The 21,536-nt window shown below is 42.1% G+C and overlaps 1 protein-coding gene across 1 annotated transcript in view; it reads left to right on the top strand.

Annotated features, from left to right (window-relative positions):
• LOC122936382 (probable cation-transporting ATPase 13A5) overlaps positions 1–21,536 on the top strand; it is a 214,237-nt gene that overhangs the window by 109,470 nt on the left and 83,231 nt on the right. The window contains exons 7-9 of the mRNA XM_044292566.1: positions 1,100–1,234; positions 1,380–1,452; positions 3,207–3,338. Of these exons, the coding sequence (XP_044148501.1) occupies positions 1,100–1,234; positions 1,380–1,452; positions 3,207–3,338 (340 nt within the window). The remainder of the gene's footprint in view (positions 1–1,099; positions 1,235–1,379; positions 1,453–3,206; positions 3,339–21,536) is intronic.

Here is a 21,536-nt window from a genome sequence, read left to right as displayed (position 1 = left end):
ATGGACTGTTGCATTGGTGGCTGACGTGAAGCCTGATTCTCTGCTATGACATGCAGACTAATTCTCTGCTGACATGAAGCCAGATTCTCTGTTACCGGACCTCTCTCCTCTGCCTGGGTGCTGGGCCTAAATATCTGACAATGGACTGTTGCAGTGGTGGCTAACGTGAAGCCTGATTTTCTGCTATGACATGCAGACTGATTCTCTGCTGACATGAAGCCAGATTGTCTGTTACGGGACCTCTCTCCTCTGCCTGGGTGCTGGGCCCAAATTTATGACAATGGACTGTTGCAGTGGTGGCTGACGTGAAGCCTGATTCTCTGCTATGACATGCAGACTGATTCTCTGCTGACATGAAGACAGATTCTCTGTTACGGGACCTCTCTCCTCTGCCTGGGTGCCGGGGCCTAAATATCTGAGAATGGACTGTTCCAGTGGTGGGTGACGTGAAGCCAGATTCTCTGCTATGGGACCTCTGTCCAATTGATTTTGGTTAATTTTTATTTATTTAATTTTTATTTTAATTCATTTCCCTATCCAAATTTGTTTGCGGGGGATTTTTCTACATGTTGCTGCCTTTTGCAGCCCTCTAGCCCTTTCCTGGGCTGTTTTACAGCCTTTTTAGTTCCGAAAAGTTCGGGTCCCCATTGACTTCAATGGGGTTCGGGTTTGGGACGAAGTTCGGATCGGGTTCGGATCCCGAACCCGAACATTTTCGGGAAGTTCGGCCGAACTTCTCGAACCCGAACATCAAGGTGTCCGCTCAACTCTATTGGGCGGCAGTAACCCAGCACGACTACTACGGTGATTCTAGCTCAGTTTAAAGTGCTGATTCCAATGCCGGAGGCTGCAGTACAAGATGCCCGGAAACCACTATAGGTAATCGGCACTAAAGCTTGCACCTAATTGGATTGTCTTCTACTGGACCTTTAGGGCACATTATAGTATCACAGCCTGGGTCCACTAGTGGATCCGCCAGTACTGTTGAACCAGTGCGACCTTGGGCACATTTAAAGATTTTTTTTGTAACTGTAAGGAACGTATGAAGTTATAGGTACCTTTTCCTAATGCTGTCAATATTTTTTTCCCTGCTTTACAGGTTTTCAACCCGTTCTATGTATTTCAAGCCTACTCTTTAAGTATATGGATAGCTACATCATATATTGAATATAGCTTAGCTATTTTATTTATGACCATCATGTCCATTTCTGCCACAGTATATAATTTAAGAAAGGTATGTATGCTTGTATCAAAAGAAAATAATGATTAATTAATGAAAATAATGAAAATAAAAGAAAATAAATAAAAGAAAATAATGATTCATTTTATTTCCCATAACCCAAAAATATATTATTTTTTCTTTTTTCTTTTCTTTTTAGCAATCAGTCAAGCTGCACAGAATGTCAACATCCTACAACAGCATTTTGGTTTCGGTGCTTCATAAAAATGGAGGTAATAGTCACAATTGATTTGATTCTCTGATAGTAACACAAGCTGTAGCTATGTAGTAGTGTGTATGTCTGTAGTGTTTTTTTTACACTTTTTATTTTTTGTACAATAAAAGTATAGTGTAATAAATATAAACAGTTGATTCACATTATACGGATCACCAGCTTATATCCGTGTACAGCACAGACAGTAGCTAGACGAGCTGGGAGTGACCCAATAAGGTGATTGTCACAGGTATCTGGAGCCATGTTGACAGCAGTGCATCCCATGACTGCTGGAAGGTGCATGGGGAAGGATCCATAAGCTAATACTACGATCAAAGTGGCCCCACAGATGCACAATTGGGTCCAACTGTGGGTAATTAGGGAGACAGGGTAGTACTTGTAAGTCTTGTTCATGCTCTTCCAACCAATGTTGGACATTTCTAACCATGTGACATTACCTTGTCTTTCTTCAAGATCTCAATCACTCCAGGGAAGATGGGTTTAAGTATGGGTTTAATGATCTGTAGGGATGGATTCATACCCACATTGGTTGCAAGTGCCTTCCACATGGATGAATGGGCCCAGAGATTGCCATAAAAACATTCCCCAGACCATAGCATTGCTTGTGTTCTTCAAGCAATCTTTGCAGAGTATTTGTTCCCTGACATTTCCAACATTGATTGATTTTTTGAAGCAGAAGACGTGACTCATCAGAGAAGGCAACCCTTTGTAAAGTCATTCTGATGCTGCCATGAAAATTGAAGCCGTTTCTGTCAATGCAACTTTATTAGCAGAAGTGCAGTGACTATCTGTATGCTTTGGAGCCATATATGCAGTAGAGTTTGCTAAACTGTTGCTTTAGACACAAGTCCGGTAGCCCAATGTTTTATTTTAATGGTAATCTACCCCATTGTATCACGTCGAGCACAACCTCAGAGCCGACATTCACATCCCATGTCAAAAGCATATGGTGCACCTTAGTTTCCAGATTTGTTCACTCTTGCAATTTGTCCACTCTTAATGCACTTTCACCACAGAAGCATGCTAACAGTTCACAAACTGCGCAGTTTCAGAAATATTGCCATCCTTCTCACGAAAACCAATAATCATCCCTTTCAGCTCTGACAACTAGGAAAACGTGTGCAGACAGTCTATCACACACCTTATACCTTACATACACCTTATCTACATACACCTTATATTAAGAAATGAAGGATCACCTTTTGGCTTTTGCAGCACATATTTTGAATGATTGGTTTATGGGTGCCATGTTGCTACTGCACAGCCTCTGGGGTACCAGTACAGCCACTTTGGCAACCATACATTTTTTGTTTCTCTGGGAGGGCTTATTTTTTATGAGATGAGTTGCCATTACAAATTAATTGCCTGTAATTAAACATTTAGTATAGCTACTGAGTTGTTCAACTGCCTTTACTTCAAACTCTACAATAATACATTGTCATTTTCAGGAGTTTTTTTATTTTTTATTTTAATGAGATCTAGAAATCTAAAAAAGCAATTGGAGCAATGAATGTATATGGATCCATGTGAGGTACATGGCTGGTTCTAGATTTATTAGGAAGAGATCACCATGTACTATATGAGGTCTGATTTTCATTTTTTTTACCTTATTCATTGGGTAACTGCTTTAAGAAGAGAGTTATAATCTTTCTAAAGTAGATTATGCTTAACATATTGGCATTAGAATGTGACACATTTTTTTATTTTGTCTAGATAGGCAGCAATCACTAAAGTCTATGTATTTTTTAACAGAACTTGAAGAAGTACAGTCTCAGTCTTTGGTTCCAGGGGATGTCATTGCTTTAGGTGGAAACAAGCTTTTCTTACCATGTGACGCCATTTTAATCAGTGGAGGGTGCACTGTGAATGAGGCAATGTTAACTGGTAATGGTATTTTATTCATTTAAATTTTACATAATAATTCATTGTATTGAGAATTCGTAAGTTGTTATTAAGATTTTATGATTCATTTAAGTACCGTATTTTTTGCCCCATAAGACACACTCCCCCCTGCATCTTATGGGGTGAATGCTGCCATTTTACATTGCAGTCTGCAATGTATCAGCAGGGAGGGAGGAGGGGCTGGAGTCCGGGAACTTGCGGCCGGGCCCAATGCAGTCACTGTACTCTTACATTGGGCCCAGCCACTCACAACAGTATTTATAAACTGCAATCCTTAGCCTCTTAATAACTTTAGCTAAAGTTGCGCTCTCCCCTGTATCAGCACTTACTAACGAGCATCTGAGCAGGCAGAGCGGCTGGCAGAGTTACGTCACTCACTGACGTTGCGCTCCTGCTCTGCCTGCTTCATTTATAAAGTAGGAGGAGCAGGCGCACAACTGTTCTGCCTGCTCCGGATGCTCGTTAGTAAGTGCTGATACAGGGGAGAGCTCAACTTTAGTTTAAGTTATTAAGAGGCTAAGGATTACAATTTAGAAATACTGTTGTGAGCGGCGGGGCCCGGTGTATTGGGGGACAATGTTATGGGGGGAATCTGTGGATGACACATATATAGCAGTGTCATCCACAGATCTCCCCAATAACAGTGTCATCCACAGATCTCCCCCATAACAGTGTCATGCACAGACCACGATTAGTTCAAAACCCACCAAAATGCGTCTTTTAGGGTGAAAAATATGGTACTTTCAGGGTTATATTAATGTACAATTGCCTTGTCAATCTGCTGATGGCTGAATCTTGAGGTGTTTTTATTCACTTTATCACCTGCTAGGGGTAGAAATATAATAGCTTTTATTACCCCAATTAAGGAAATGTGAAAGAAAAAGCAACAAGGCCATATCCTATGTCATTCTGTTATGCAGAAGTATTTACTGAAAGCCTGAAAGACATTTTTATTTTACCCATCAGCTACGTTTTTGCATCAGAAGGACCAATACTATGATGCCAATGCATGGCAGTTTGCTAAAATGAAACGTATTTTACAATTATTTGTTGCAAGTAGTTGTATTTATTATTATTATTATTATTATATTTTTAATATTTTTTTATTATTAGTATTATTATTAGAGATGAGAGAATTTCTTAAAAATTGAATTTGGCGGGTCGCAGAATTTTTAGAAAAAAATTGCCTCAATCCGAATTTATTTGCAGCAAATTAAGAAAAAAAACAGCTATTTCTGGGCTGCAGAAAGCCTTTAGAGGGGTGTAGAACACTGTGCCTTGCAGTAACATGCATCTGGCGTCTGCTTGTGGTAGTGAAATAATACTGTGAATCAGATGATGCAGATGAAAGGTGTTGCTCTTAGAATCACTGCATACTTTAATTATTTGGGCAGTCACTGGGCCAAAACTGACCAAATAACTGAAGTATCAACTCAGGTCGATGTTAGCGCTACAAAGAAGGGCAGTTCTTTTACACCGTTGCCAGCTGATTCCACATAGATGTCTACAGAACCTGTTTTATTAAACGCTTATACAATTAGAGCACCCCTGACAGAGTGGAGAGGGTTAACCAAAAAGGATATATGGATACCCATACATAAATATTCACGATTGACAAAACACAAGGCTAAAAAAACACAATTAAAAAAAGCACTGGGGCTGGTGGTGCATGATTGGCGGACCAAGAAATAAAGCGCAAGTGCAAAGTGCGATCAGAAAAAGAGATTTTATTCTTCAGAAGTGATGTAATCACTGATTTGATCTATGTAGGGAAAAGGAAAAACTGTATATACAGTTATGGCCAAAAGTTTTGAGAATGACACAAATATTATTTTTTTTACAAAGTTTGCTGCTAAACTGCTTTTAGATCTTTGTTTCTGTGATGTAGTGAAATATAATTACACGCACTTCATACGTTTCAAAGGCTTTTATCGACAATTACATGACATTTATGCAAAGAGTCAGTATTTGCAGTGTTAGCCCTTCTTTTTCAGGACCTCTGCAATTCGACTGGGCATGCTCTCAATCAACTTCTGGGCCAATTCCTGACTGATAGCAACCCATTCCTTCATAATCACTTCTTGGAGTTTGTCAGAATTAGTGGGTTTTTGTTTGTCCACCCACCTCTTGAGGATTGACCACAAGTTCTCAATGGGATTAAGATCTGGGGAGTTTCCAGGCCATGTACCCAAAATGTCAATGTTTTGGTCCCCGGGCCACTTAGTTATCACTTTTGCCTTATGGCACGGTGCTCCATCGTGCTGGAAAATGCATTGTTTTTCACCAAACTGTTGTTGGATTGTTGGAAGAAGTTGCTGTTGGAGGGTGTTTTGGTACCATTCTTTATTCATGGCTGTTTTTGGGTGCAAAATTGTGAGTGAGCCCACTCCCTTGGATGAGAAGCAACCCCACACATGAATGGTCTCAGGATGCTTTACTGTTAGCATGACACAGGACTGATGGTAGCGCTCACCTTTTCTTCTCCGGACAAGCCTTTTTCCTGATGCCTCAAACAACCGGAAAGAGGCTTCATTGGATAATATGACTTTGCCCCAGTCCTCAGCAGTCCATTCACCATATTTTCTGCAGAAGAGCAATCTGTCCCTGATGTTTTTTTTTGGAGAGAAGTGGCTTCTTTGCTGCACTTCTTGACACCAGCACATCTTCCAAAAGTCTTCGCCTCACTGTGCGTGCAGATGCGCTCACACCTGCCTGCTGCCATTCCTGAGCAAGCTCTGCACTGGGGGCAATCCCATCGCGCAGCTGAATCCTCTTTAGGAGACGATCCTGGCGCTTGCTGGACTTTCTTGGACGCTCTGAAGCCTTCTTAACAAGAATTGAACCTCTTTCCTTGAAGTTCTTGATGATCCTATAAATTGTTGATTGAGGTGCAATCTTAGTAGCCACAATATCCTTGCCTGTGAAGCCATTTTTATGCAACGCAATGATGGCTGCACGCGTTTCTTTGCAGGTCACCATGGTTAACAATGGAAGAACAATGATTTCAAGCATCACCCTCCTTTTAACAGTAGTGTTGAGCGCGAATATTCGAAAAGCGATTTTTTTTCGCGAATATCGCAACTTCGCGATTTTGCGAATATTTCGAATATAGTGCTATATATTCGTAAAAACGAATATTCGTTTTTTTTTTTTTTCACAAAATTACAGTACACATATAATTGATTGTTTCCCAAAGGTCCAACAGCTCAGATCTTACTCACATTGCCTAGAAAGTGATTGAGGCGCGAATCTTCGTAAGGCGATTTTATTAGCGCACATGCGAATATCGGCACGTCCCAGAACAGAGGCAAAGGGCTTTGCATTCATACATTAGTGATTGAATTGAGCTGCGAATCTTCGTGAGGCGATTTTATTAACGCAAATGCGAATATCTACACTTGTCCCCAGAACAGAGGCAAAGGCCTGTGCATTCATATAGTATAGCACCATATTCGCGAATACATAGAACTTCGTAAAATTCGATTTACGAATATTCGTATTTTTTATTTTACTTTCCACCTTACAGATGACATTGATCTGTACTCTGTCAACTACTGTCATCACCCCCCACTGTATCTCGATTGATTCCCAAAAGTCCAAAAGCTCAGATCTTACTCACAGTGCCTAGAAAGTGATTGAGGCGCGAATATTCGTAAGGCGATTTTATTAGCGCACATGCGAATATCTACACTTGTCCCAGAACAGAGGCAAAGGGCTTTGCATTCTTACATTAGTGATTAAATTGAGTTGCGAATCTTCGTGAGGCGATTTTATTAACGCACATGCGAATATCTACACTTGTCCCCAGAACAGAGAGGCAAAGGCCTGTGCATTCATATAGTATAGCACCATATTCACGAATACGTAGAACTTCGTAAAATTCGATTTACGAATATTCGTATTTTTTATTTTACTTTCCACCTTACAGATTACATTGATTTGTACTCTGTCAACTACTGTCATCACCCCCCACTGTTTCTCGATTGATTCCCAAAAGTCCAAAAGCTCAGATCTTACTCACATTGCCTAGAAAGTGATTGAGGCGCGAATCTTTGTAAGGCGATTTTATTAGCGCACAGGCGAATATCTACACTTGTCCCCAGAACAGAAAGGCAAAGGCCTGTGCATTCATATAGTATAGCACCATATTCGCGAATACTTCGAACTTCGTAAAATTCGATTTACGAATATTCGTATTTTTTATTTTAGTTTCCACCTTACAGATTACATTGATCTGTACTCTGTCAACTACTGTCATCACCCCCCACTGTATCTCGATTGATTCACAAAAGTCCAAAAGCTCAGATCTTACTCACATTGCCTAGAAAGTGATTGAGGCGCGAATCTTTGTAAGGCGATTTTATTAGCGCACAGGCGAATATCGGCACTTGTCCCAGAACAGAGGCAAAGGGCTTTGCATTCTTACATTAGTGATTGAATTGAGTTGCGAATCTTCGTAAGGCGATTTCATTAGCGCACATGCGAATTTTGCATCTCATAATATGTATTATGCGATGCGAAAATTCGAATTATCGCATATGCGAAATAATAACGAATTCGAATATTCGCGAATATTTTACGAATATTCTTTCGAATATTCGCGAAATTTCGCGAATTCGAATATGGGACATGCCGCTCAACACTATTTAACAGGTCAAGTCTGCCATTTTAAGCCAATCAGCCTGACATAATTATCTCCAGCCTTCTGCTCGTCAACATTCTCACCTGAGTTAACAAGACGATTACTGAAATGATCTCAGCAGGTCCTTTAATGACAGCAATGAAATGCAGTGGAAAGATTTTTTGGGATTAAGTTAATTTTCATGGCAAAGAAGGACTATGCAATTCATCTGATCACTCTTCATAACATTCTGGAGTATATGCAAATTGCTATTATAAAAACTTAAGCAGCAACTTTTCAAATTTCCAATATTTATGTAATTCTCAAAATATTTGGCCACGACTGTACACCAGCCCAGTGTATACCACTGGTGCCACTATGTGGTACACAGCATGCATATGATAGTGCAATATAAGAAAAAACTAAAGACTAGATGAAACTAGTACAAGTCACCAGCAAACTGTAATGTCTGCACAAAGGGAAACCAATGAAGACCATATTGCAATGTATACTGACCACAATCCAGACCTCAAACCAGGCACCACCAGTCCACTCCCCGACACACATTTTTCATGCTGCTTTCTCAAGGGAAGGAAATAGTGGAGAGGGTGTCAGCAGTAAGTTTGTGTTGACGTCACTGTGATTAATTTGCCCTTCCTCTGATCCTTCAGAACAATAACCCCCAAAAAACGGATTCTGTCTGTGGCGCCTGCGCCTTCACTCAATAGGCATTTGTTCAATAATCCATTAGTATTGCTAATGCCAAAAAAAATAAAAAAAAACAGGAGTGGATTTAAAACAGAGATTACACATGAATGGAATATTTGCATGTCTTCTGTGTTTTGTACCCACTCCTGCTTTTGGCTACCAAATCATAAGCCAATTCTGATGGGACCATACAAGCCTTACTGCTGCTACACAGACAGGATCCATTGATCCATTGTGCGACTCATTTTTCCTTCCTTCTGACAGATCAGAAGAAAGGTTAAATAAATGATGATGTCAGCCAGGTTGAAAGGCAAAATAGTAGACCACTCATGAAGTGGGGAGGGTGGGAACAGCATGAGAAGTCCATAGAGTGGACCTATAACATGGTGGTGAGCAAAAAGCAACATCAGGAGACCACAGAGTGGCCCAATGAGAAGGTCTGGAGGTGGCGGCAGTATGAGGGGGCCACAGAGTGGCACAATGACACAGTCTGTAGGTGGCAGCAGTATGAGGAGGCCACCGAGTGGCACAATGACTGAGTCTGGAGTTGGCGGCAGCAGCAGCATCAGCAGAAGACTACCGAGTGGCACAATGACCGAGTATGGAGTTGGCAGCATCAGGAGAAGGTCCCCAAGTGTCACAATGACCAAGTTTAGAGTTGGCAGCAGTATAAGGAGGCCACCAAGTGGCACAATGACCGAGTCTGTAGGTGGCGGCAGCAGCATCAGGAGAAGGCCACAGAGTGGCACAATGACATAGTATGGAGTTGGCAGCATCAGGAGAAGGCCACCGACTGGCACAATGACCAAGTATGGAGTTGGCAGCAATAGGAGGAGGGCACCGAGTGGCACAATGACCAAGGCTGGAGTTGGCGGCAGCAGCATCAAGAGAATGCCACCGAGTGGCACAATGACCGAGTATCTAGTTGGCAAGAGTATGAGGAGGGCAACGAGTGGCACAATGACCGAGTCTGGAGTTGGAGGCAGCAGCATCAGGAGAAGGCCACCGAGTGGCACAATGACCGGGTATGGAGTTGGCAGCAGTATGAGGAGGGCACAGAGTGGAGCAATGACTGAGTCTAGAGTTGGCGGCAGCAGCATCGGGAAAAGGCGACCGAGTGGCACAATGACCGAGTATGAAGTTAGCAGCAATATAAGGGAGGCCACTGGCACAATGACCGAGTCTGGAGGTGGCGGAAGCATCAGCATCAGAAGGATACCACAGAGTGGCAAGGTGTCATAGTGTGGATATGGCAGCAGCAGAAGGATCAGGATAGCACAGAGTGGCAAGGTGAAATAGTGTGGATATGGCAGCATCAGGATACCACAGAGTGGCAAGGTGACATTGTGTGGAGAAGGCAGAAGCAGCATAAGGATACCACAGAGTGGCAAGGTGACATAGTGTGGATATGGCAGCAGCATCAGGATACCACAAAGTGGCAAGGTGACATAGTTACATAGTTAATACGTTTGATAAAAGACATACGTCCATCAAGTTCTACCAAGGGATAGGTGAGGACGCAAATTCCAGAAGAAAGTGAGACTCATATTTCTAAACGTTTTTATAAGCATTAATTTTTTTTAGTTTTTTTTATGAATTCGTCTAAACCCTTTTTGAAACTGTCCACTGTTCCTGCTGTGACCACGTCCTGAGGAAGTCTATTCCACAGATTCAGTTTTTACAGTAAAGAAGCTTTGACGCTTCTGGAGATGGAACTTTTTCTTCTTCAGTTGGAGGCAGTGCCCCCTTGTCTTTTGAGCACATTTTGCATGGAACAGCTTTTCGCCGTATTTTTTTGTATGGCCCATTTATATACTTGTATAGGTTAATCATGTCCCCCTTGAGACATCTCTTCTCACGACTAAATAAACTCAATTCTTTTAATCTTTCTTCATAACTAAGACCCTTCATGCCCCTTATCAGTTTAGTCGCTCTCCTCTGTACTTTTTCCAGCTGCAGTGAATCCTTTCTATGTACTGGTGCCCAGAACTGTACTGCATATTCCAGATGAGGCCGCACCAGCGCTTTGTAAAGTGGTAGTATTACATCCCTGCCCCGCGAGTCCATGCCTCGTTTAATGGATGACAATAATATAGTGTGGTGATGGCAGCATCAGCATCAGGAGACCACAAAGTGACTCGGTGACAGAGTGGAGCAGTGGGTGTCAATACCAGTACCTGCTGACGAAGGTGGGTGAAAGAAGGAGCATTTTCCATCACATTTGTGTGACATCAGGCCGTTGGCAGCATCAGAGTAATAGTTGAGGCAGGTAGCCAGAAGAAACTGTTACCCTTTGCCAAGGTTTGGATGAGGCGGCATGGAAGATCTAATTTGATGCATCAGGCATTGGTGGGTGGAAATCCTGGCTGATCCATGCCTGATTCATTTTGACAAAGGTCAGTGTCTCCACATTTTGGGTGGACAGGCGAGTTCTCCTTGGGGTAACTATGGCCCCTGCCTCACTAAACACCCGCTCTGATGCCACACCACAGGCCGGACAGGACAGTTTTTCCAGGGCAAACTCTGCTAGTTGCGACCACAAATCAAGTTTGTTTGCCCAGTTGTCTAGCGGATCTTAAATGTGGGTTGGCAGGGTGCTGTCCAAGTATGCCACCACCTGCTGGTTCAGGTCCTGCTCGAGGTCTACTTGCTGCTGCTGGTGAGTAGTTTCTTCATTATGTGGGTAAATAAAGCTATAGACTCAGGCTGCTGCTGATGGAGCTGGTACTGCTCCTGCCACCCCACCCCTCCCCAGCAGCCTTGGCAGTGGAATGTGAGCACAGAGGGCCCCCCTGATGAGACCTGCGAGAAAATGGACGATAGCACAGATAGGCAGCGACCAACTAACTACATAGGATGTCTCTGTAGTAGTTTAGTTTGTCCTCCCTCTCAGTGTGTGTAATAAAGGCCCCCATTTTGGACCAGCAGCGAGGGTACAACAAGGTGGAGAACCAGAAGTCATCCCTCTGCCGAATGGTGACAATTCGGCTGTCACTACGCAAGCAAGTGGGCATGCATCGGGCCATTTGTGCAAGTGACTCGGAGGGACTCCCTGCCTCCATCTCCAGTGCATACTGCAAAGTGTTTCTGGGTCCTCTGTCTCATCTCCTTCATTGCCTTGTAGCTCCTCTGGCTGTCCTGCTCCTCCCCTTCTGTCACCTGAGTAGAAAAACCACCCATTTTGTTACACATTGGTTGTGCATTAATGTCCTCCTCCTCCTCTTCCAGTTTAGCCCCCACAGGGCTCAAGTGGCCATGAGATCTAGGCACCACGTCTCCAGTTCCCTGACCAGCCATTGTTACCAGCATCTGTTCCAGGACATGAAGCAGTGGAATGACGTTGTTCATCCCATAGTCCTGGTGACTGACAAGTAACGTGGCCTCCCCAAAGGGCCTGAGCAAATGGCAGGTGTCACACATGAGCTGCCACTGACTGACATTGAAGTTACACAGGGGAGTACTCCTATCCGCTTGCATAGGAGTATAGTCGGTCCATTATATGGAGGATGGAATTCCAATGGGTGGAAACATTGCATATCAACATATGTTGGGGGATGCCGTTCTGCCGCTGCAGCTCAAGATGGGTGTGCTTTGCCATGTACGACTGGCTGAAGTGCATGCAAAGTTTCCTGGCCATTTTTAGGATTTTAGGATTATTGCCGGTCACCATGGTTCAAATTTTCAGTTTTAACAGAGAAAGCCAGTATTAGATTTCTTGATGCATCACACGGAGCAGTTCCTCCCCTGTGTGACTCCGCTCGTCAAGGCAAACCAGGTTCAGAACAGCGTGACACCGCCGAGCCCTGCACATGTGGTATGCTGGAGGGGCACTGTGACTTGTCCCTGCAGTGGAGGCTGAGGATATGGTGGACGATGAGGAGGCAGAGGCGGACATTGTCGCTGGACCAAAGGTGTGACAACGTGGAGGCAGAAGCGGCGTGACCTGGCCAAGTTGCTTGTGTGGTTGTGCAGGAACCACATTCACCCAGTGGGCCATAAAAGACATATATTTTCCCTGACTGTAGTTACAGCTCCACATGTCGGCACTGCCGTGCACTTTGGCAGACACCAACAGGCTCAAGGACAGGCCCACCTTCTGTTCTACAAGTTTGTGCAGGGCTGGTACTGCCTTTTGCGAAAAGAAATGATGGCTTGGAACTCTTCACCTCAGTTAGGCACAAGCCATTAGTTATCTGAAAGGTGCAGAGCCCACCACTTGGAAAGGGAGGGACTGCAGCACCAGCAACTTAGACAGGAGCACATTCAGCTTCTGCGCCGTTGGATACGTGCACGCATACTGTTGTCTCTTGGCAATCGATTCGGTGATTGAATGCTGATGGAATGACTAACGAGGAGTAGGAGGAGCAGGAGCATCAGGAAAAGAAGACGATGGGAACGACAGTCAGCTCCCTTCGGCTAAGGTGGTGGAGCCTTGACTGCCTGAAATAGGGTGTGGGGTGCCACTGGGTGATGTAGCAGTTGCTGGGGCAGGCTGGACCACTACATTGGAGCCACGGTTCTCCTAGGCCACTTTATGGTGATACTTCATATGTTGACGCAGGGCTGTGGAGCCAACATTGGCACCCTGGCCACGCTTCACCATCTGCCAACATATTCTATATATGGCCAAGTTGACCTCCCCCAGCGGCTTTACAAAAAACTGCCATATCACTGAATACCTGACTTTACCCCCAACACTACTCACTGGCTGACTGCTACCGCTGTTGCTTCCATGAACCCGTGCACCTACCTCATGGTCTACCTCATGCCCTTTTTGGCTCCCAACCTCCCACTGCTGCCACCCTGCTGACCCCCAACCACGCTAGTGACTTTCTGGCTCTGCTGCTGCCTCACGGGCAAGCTGCCACCCTCTTCTCCTGATGATGATGAAGCCCCTTCTGCACCCGACTCCCGAGTGCGCTTGGCTTCATCATCATCGAGTAGTGTCTGCACATCACTGATGTCCTCCTCAACAATCTCTGGGTCAGGAGCTTTACTGCCCGGAACACAACCTCCAACGCTACTCTCCTCATCACTAATTGCCCGCCTAGCGGAGGAAGCGGCGGATGTCTCCTCCAGATCTTAGCTAGTCAGTAGCTTCTGACTGTCCTCCAGTAGCCCGTCCTCGCTATATAGTGGAGATGAGCCAACAGCATACAATACTTCTGTGGGTGGTGAAACAGCAAAGGACAGAGGCAGGTTGAGGACAGGTGAGGGCAAAGAGTCTGCTCCCAGGTCATGTCAACTAAGGGTTGTGTCTGACAAACCCACCAACTGTTGGCTGGGGGTGTCTGATGTAACTTGAGATGAAGTGGATGAGAGAGTTAACCAATCAAGAACCTCTGGGTTGCTGGTCAAGACACAACTGGTAGATGATACCGGGAGCTTAGGCCGCTCGCTGCGACCCCTGCTGCCATGCCCCCTTACTCTCTTATGACATCTGCCTGCACCAGAAACATTTAGGCCTCTGCCACTCCTCTGTGCATGGCCTGGCACTTCTCTGTGTGACATACTTGTGACTGAACTAAATAAATTAAAAGCAAATTAAAACACCCCTAAAAGCGACAAATATGTCTTTTTGTACTGAAATATGCCACTAAATGCTTTCAACACATATAACTGCAGAAGTGAACTGAGAATCTATTTTTCTTGTAGTACTGAAATACGCCCCTGTATACTTTCAGCAGAAAAAACTTAAACAGTGAACTGAGAATATTTTTTTCTTGTAGTACTGAAATATGCCCCTTACGCTTTCACCAGATAAAAATTAAACAGTGAAGTGTGTATATATATTTCCTGTAGTACTGAAATATGCCCCTATACACTTTTGCCAGAATTTTTTTTTAACAGTGCAGTGTGTATGCACTTTTCTTGTAGTAATGAAATACACCCCTATGTGTTTTGACCAGAAAAAACTAACAGTGAACTGAGTATATATAATTTCTTGTAGTACTGAAATACACCCCTATGCACTTTCACCAGAAAAAAATTAAACAGTGCAGTGTGTATACATTTTTATTGTAGTAATGAAATATGCCCCTATACGTTTTCACCAGAAAAAACAAACAGTGAACTGAGAATATATTTTTCTGATATTACTGAAGTACGCCCCTATACGCTTTCACCAGAAATAACTGTAGCAATGAACTGCGTATATATTTTTCTTGTAGTAGTGAAATGCACCCCTATACGTATTCACCAGAAATAACTGCAACAGTGCAGTGCGTATATATTTTTGTCTTTTCATTTAAATACGCCTCTATATACGCTTTCACCAGAAAAAACTTAAACAGTGAAGTGAGTATATATTTTTCTTGTAGTACTGAAATACGCCCCTATACTCTTTCAACAGAATTAACTGCAACAGTGCAGTTGCGTATATTTTTATTTATTTTTTTAACAGAAATTCGCCCCTATTCACTTTCACCAGAAAAAAAACTGCAGCAGTGAAGTGCGCATATATTTTTCTTTTCCACAGATATAAGCCACTAAAGGCTTTTCAACATAGCACTTGCACCCCAAGATCAAATAGCTGGAATGAGCTGTATAATGGCTATTTGTATCCCCAAATAATCTTTCCCTGCACTTGCAAATTGCTTTCCTATCACTGTCCCTACCGTCTTCTGGTGTCTCTCACTGCACTAAGATGCTGTGAAATGATTCCTCCCTATCCTTTCCCTGCACTTATAAATCATTTTTTCAGTTTTTTCTTTTTCACATTCAAGTTTTTCCAATTGCTGTCCCTAGCACCTTCTCACGTCTGTCCCTGCACTCAGAACGCTAGAAAATGGCAGAATCTAAAATGGCTGCCAAATTTATAGGGCTGTGACATCACAGTGCTTGCTGGCTGCTGATTGGCTGCATGCATGTCAGTCTGGGTGATCCCACCTTCCCTAAGTTCCTTGTTCCATGTCTTCAGTGACATGTGTAGCCGCCATTTTAGGAAAAATGTGATTCGTTACCATGAAGCGCGAGGAAATTTGCATTCATTGTGAATCAAATTTTTCCTGAAATTCGGATTGAATTCCACTTCGTCAGCTTCGATTCGCTCATCTCCAATTATCATCATCATCATCTCTTGCATATATTTATAATGAAAACAAAATTAGTCAGTGTAAGTGTAAGTTGCTGGGGATACATTTAGCAGTTGGTGTGCTGTGTAACTTCTCTCACCTAGGCTCTTCAATTCTAAAACAGCTGCACAACCCTTCAGTTTACACAAACTATACACTGCAATTCATGCACTAAATATGCTTAGTTAGACACCTATAAATGGTATAAAATTTGCAATAGGTTTAAAAAAAAAACGCATGCCCAGTTAAAAGCTCCCTGGCTGCAACCACACTATATTGACGCTCTAAAATATGCTTGATTGCACACTTATGTACGGTAGCAAATTTGCAAGTTTCCAACAGGTTTTTGGGAAACATAAAATGACGCAATTTGATGTCCCATGGCTGCCAACAAACTATACACTGCAACTGATGCACTAAGAAAAACATACAAGTCCAATTAGACATCCCCTTGCTGCAATTACACTATACTTTGCAATTGATGCACTAAAATATGCCTAATAGTACAATTACACTGCACAACAATGATTTTTCTACTGTCTTCCCATAGTCCTAACTTTTTTATTTTTCCATTCACATAGCCTTATGAGGGCTTATCTTTTGCGGGACAAGTTGTATTTCTAATGGCACCATTTACGGTTGCATACCATGTAGAAGGAAGTGGGAAACAAATTCCAAATGGGGTAGAATTGGAAAACAAATTCAATTCTGATAAATTTTTTTTTTTTTTTTTTTTTTTTTTTTTTTTACACTGTACACTATGTGGTAAAATTGACCTGTTATCTTCATTCTCCAGGTCAGTATGGTTACAACGATACCACAATTTTTCTTGCATTTTAATACTGATTTTGTTTTTTTAAACCTTTGAGAAAAAAATAAAAATGATAACCATATTCTGACCCCTATAACTTTTTTGTAGTTATGTGTACGGGGCTGTGTAAGGGCTTATTTTTGTGTATAAGTGTGTTTTGATCACTTATTATAAAAATAAAAAAAATTATTGGGTAGTTGAAGTGACAAAAAATGCCAAATTGGCTATTTTAAATGTTTTTCCCGTTATGCCATTTGCTGTATGCTATTAATATTGTTATATTTTAATAGTATGGGCATTTTCGCATGTGGCGATGCACATGTTTTTTATTTTTATTGTTTAAGTATTTTTATTTTAAGGAAATGGGGGTGATTTGAACTTTTTTATATTTGCAAATGCTTTTTTTTTTACTATTTTTGTTTTACCTTTTTAAAGTCACCTTAGGTGACAATAACTGGCAATCATTAGATTGCCTATTGTGTTCATTGATGTCTATATAGAGACCATTGAACACTTTATTTGCACTATACCAATACAATGCTGCCACCTAGTGGCCTGTATTGGTATAGTCATCTAATATGCACCGAAGCCTGCTTGAGGCTTTAGCCTATTAGATCAATGTAACAGGTTCCCCCATCTCACCCGAAGTGCGCAACTTCCGCTTCCGGACTGCGCAGATGCCATGGTCACATTGGATGACGGCATCTGAAAGGGAAAATGTATGATCGCATACATGTGCCGCGGGTCTCTGCTATTTAAAATAGCAGAAACCCGGCAGCTATGGCGGTCACCGGACGTGTGAGCGGGCTCCATGTTTGGGGACCGGACTTCTGCCGTACATGTATGGCGGAGGTCCTTAAAGGGTTAAGTTATACAGGCAAAGCCTATTCAGTTATAATATTAATGCATTATATTGGAGATATTCCAATGAACATGTCCAGACCTGTTCGGACGCACTCAGGCTGATGTCAGCAGTAAGTATATAAGGCAAGCTGGACAGATTTTGATAAAGTGATCTGTTATAGGGCTGTCAGTTTTGAAACTTAACCCTTTCATGACCAAGGGTCATTGATGCCCCAATGTCCAGGTCAAAATTTTCAAATCTGACATGCGTCACTTTATGTGGTAATAGCTTTGGAACACTTTTACTTATCCAGGCCATTCTGAGATTGTTTTCTCGTGACACATTGTACTTCATGATAGTCATATATTTGAGTCAATAAATTTCACCTTTATTTAGGAAAAAATCCCAAATTTACCAAAAATGTGGAAAAATTCACAATTTTCCAAATTTCAATTTCTCTGCTTCTAAAACAGAAAGTGATACCTAATAAAATATTTATTACTTAACATTCCCCATATGTCTATTTTATGTTGGCATCATTTTGGAAATGTCATTTTATTTTTTTAGGACGTTAGAAGGCTTAGAAGTTTAGAAGCAATTCTTATAATTTTTATGAAAATTTCCAAAACCCACTTTTTAAAGGACCAGTTCAGGTCTGAAGTCACTTTGTGGGGCTTACATAGTGGAAACCCCCATAAATGACCCCATTGTAGAAACTACACCCCTAAAGTTACTCAAAACTGATTTTAAAAACTTTGTTAACCCTTTAGGCGTTCCACAAGAATTAAAGGAAAATGGAGATGAAATTTAAAAATTTCACATTTTTGGCAGATTTTCCATTTTATATATTTTTTTTCTTTAACACATTGAGAGTTAACAGCCAAACAAAACTCATAATTTATTACCCTGATTCCGCGGTTTACATAAACACCCCACATGTGGTCGTAAACTGCTGTACGGGCACACGGCAGGCGCAGAAGGAAAGGAATGCCATATGGTTTTTGGAAGGTAAATTGTGCTGGATTGGTTTTCTGAACGCCATATGTTTTTTTATTTTTGTGCCGATCGTCTTGTGCAGGGGCTCGTTTTTTGCAGAAAGTGTTGAGGTTTTTATTGGTACCATTTTTGGGTACATAGGATTTTTTGATCATTCATTATTACACTTTATGTGGCAAGGTGACCCAAAAATTGGCAGTTTTGGAACAGTTTTCATTTATTTATTTTTACAGCGTTCATCTGAGGAGTTAGGTCATGTGATAGTTTTATAGAGAAGATCGTTACGGACGTGGCAATACCTAATATGTATACTTTTTCTTATTTATTTAAGTTTTACACGATAATAGCATTTTTGAAACCCAAAAAATGATGTTTTAGTGTCTCTATAGTCTGAGAGCCATAGCTTTTTTATTTTTTGGGCGATTGTCTTAAATAGGGTATCATTTTTTGCGGGACAAGGTGACGGTTTGATTGGTTCGCTTGCTGTTGCACTTTTTGTGATGTAAGGTGACAAATATAGCTTTTTTGGCAGAGTTTTTTTAATTTTAATTTTATGGTGTTTATCGGACGGGGTCTATCATGTGATATATTTATAGAGATGGTCGTTACGGACGCGGCGACACCTAATATGTGTATTTTATTTTATTTTTTCATTTTTTTATAGGAAAAGGCAATTTCTTTTTTCTAATTTACATTTTTATTTATTTATTTATTTTTACTTTTATTATTTTCACTTTTTTTTTTATCAGTTCCCTCTTGGATCTTGAAGATCCAGTGGGGCTGATAGTTGTACTATACTTTGCAATGCTCTTGCATTGCAAAGTATAGTACTTCCAGATTGCCTGTAGGTGGCAGCACTGGACGCCTTTGCCATGGCAACCAGACGCTTTTGCAAAGCGTCCGGTTGCCATGGCAACCATCGGGTGCTGCAATCACAGCGCTGCAGCCCCGATGGTGGAGAGAGGGAGCTCCCTCCCTCTGTTAACCCCATGGATGCCGCAACCGCGGCATCTATAGGGGTTACAGGAGAGTGTCAGCATAGAGCTGACACTCTCTGCTGATGGCGGCGGCTCAGTAATTGTGCCACCGCCATCGCACACAGCAGGGGGATCGGGGGGGGGGGCAGCGCAGGAAAGAGGGGGGTTCCGGGAGGCTGCCCATAATATCGAGGGAGGCGGGCAGGAGAGCGGCTTGAAAATTAATGCAGGGGGCGGGGAGGCGGCGGACCGCATAAGTGCATGGGCACAGATCAGCGGGGCACAGATGAGGGGGCACAGATCTGCACTAAGTGCTTGGAGGGGCACAAATCGGGGAGCATGAGGTACACTATCTGCTTTCAGACTCTGATCTGCAGAGCGCAGATCAGAGCCTGAAACCGGCATTTAACACTGCCGCGATCCGATTGGTTAGTCTGCACAGACTAACCAATCGGATCGATTGCCGGCAAGGGGCCACTCTGATTGGTCCCTTGCCGGCATTACTGCACTGTATGCTGTCCGTGACAGCATACAGGGCAGGGGCAGAAGCTTTAATCCAAGCGCTTTGCAGCGCTTGGATTAAAGAGCTGCCAGAACGTTTATATACGTGGTAGCTGCACGGGGTATGTGCAGCTATCACGTATATATACAGATTGCAGACGTGAAGGGGTTAAGATGGATAAACGCAAATGTGGTAACAATCCAGACAATTTCTGCTACATATGTGGCATATACACTACTTATGATCAGCGCAAGAATCTGACAAAGTGAGTGCGTCTTGCAGCTTGGGATGCATTTGTGCTAGTAGTGCAGAACTTCCTTGGGAAGACGAGCTGAAAACTACGCTGAATTAGTAGACAACATGCTTACAGCATATGAACACCTTGGCTGCCGAATGTCATTGAAAGTGCATTTCTTACATTACGATCTTGACTTTCTCCCAAAATTGGACACGGAAGTGATGAACATGGAGAGCGGTTCCATAAAGATATTTCTACATTGGGGAACAGATATCAAGACTGCTGGAATCCCAACATGGGGGACTACTGCTGGTTTTTGCAATGGGAAAATATGACCATTCACAAATGCAAAAGCAGATGCCTGAAGCACTTTGAACAGTACTGGGCCTTGCTCAAGTAAGACTTTTAAACTGAAAAACAAAGCTTTTTGAAATTTTGTTATTCCATTACATTTTCATACACTGTTTACTACGCAAACTTTGATGTAGATCAGGTAATTGTTGGAATAAAACTCGTTATGTTCAAATGTATTCAATGCTTTCCAAGTGCTTAATTCATTTAGGCATACTTATGTCTAGCAAAATTTTGTGACATGTTACAACAATTCTGACTTCGGATTTGTAATCTGCACACTCGATTTGGTTTTTGCACAGTAGCAGACAAAGTTTTTTGGGCTGCATGGTGTATATATGGTAGAAAAATTGTAAAAAGTTGTTTAAAAAAAAACAGGCTGCGACCACACTATATACTGAAATTAACACTGCATTTGGCACTTTAAAAACTAAAAATTGCAACACTTAGGCTCTAGCCACAAAAATATAATATACTGTAATAATAATGTGTTATTATTTTCAAATCTTTTCTATATATTGGTGGTGCTGGTAGTTAGGTATGGATAGATAATAACGGTGGTTGTGTTAACTCACACACACCACCGCTACAATAGTATCAAATAGCAATGGCTGCTATAGGCTGAGAGTTATTCGCTTATCATAGGAATAGCCTAAAGCTAAATCTGTTGGTTGACATAGTGGTCTCCAGCCACTAGCAGGTATTAGTTTGTTATTATTCATGGAAGGACTAGTCAGAATTTTTAGTGTATTAATTTAAACAATGATTTGATGCCCCAGCATCTATGCAACACTGTCTGATCTGCAGGACAGACAATGTCAATAGTTATTCAGAAAAGGAGCTGTTCAAACTCATTCACAAATTACTTATGAAAATATTATTATAGTAATTCCAGGGCAGTGGACATAGAAATGTATGTGTGTATGTATGTATGTATGTAGAATCTGCACCGTCGCATTTACAATTCCGAAATTTTGCACAACTGCCTCCTGTGACTCGGGGAACTTCATAGACTATGTTTTAAGTGGAAATTTTCATCCTGCGCTTTCCAATTATTTG

The sequence above is a fragment of the Bufo gargarizans genome, chromosome 4 (assembly GCF_014858855.1).
Source record: "Bufo gargarizans isolate SCDJY-AF-19 chromosome 4, ASM1485885v1, whole genome shotgun sequence".
Classification (NCBI taxonomy): Eukaryota; Metazoa; Chordata; class Amphibia; order Anura; family Bufonidae; genus Bufo; species Bufo gargarizans.
The sequence above is the reverse complement of the archived record's forward strand: the minus strand, read 5'-3'. Positions and strand labels throughout refer to the sequence as shown.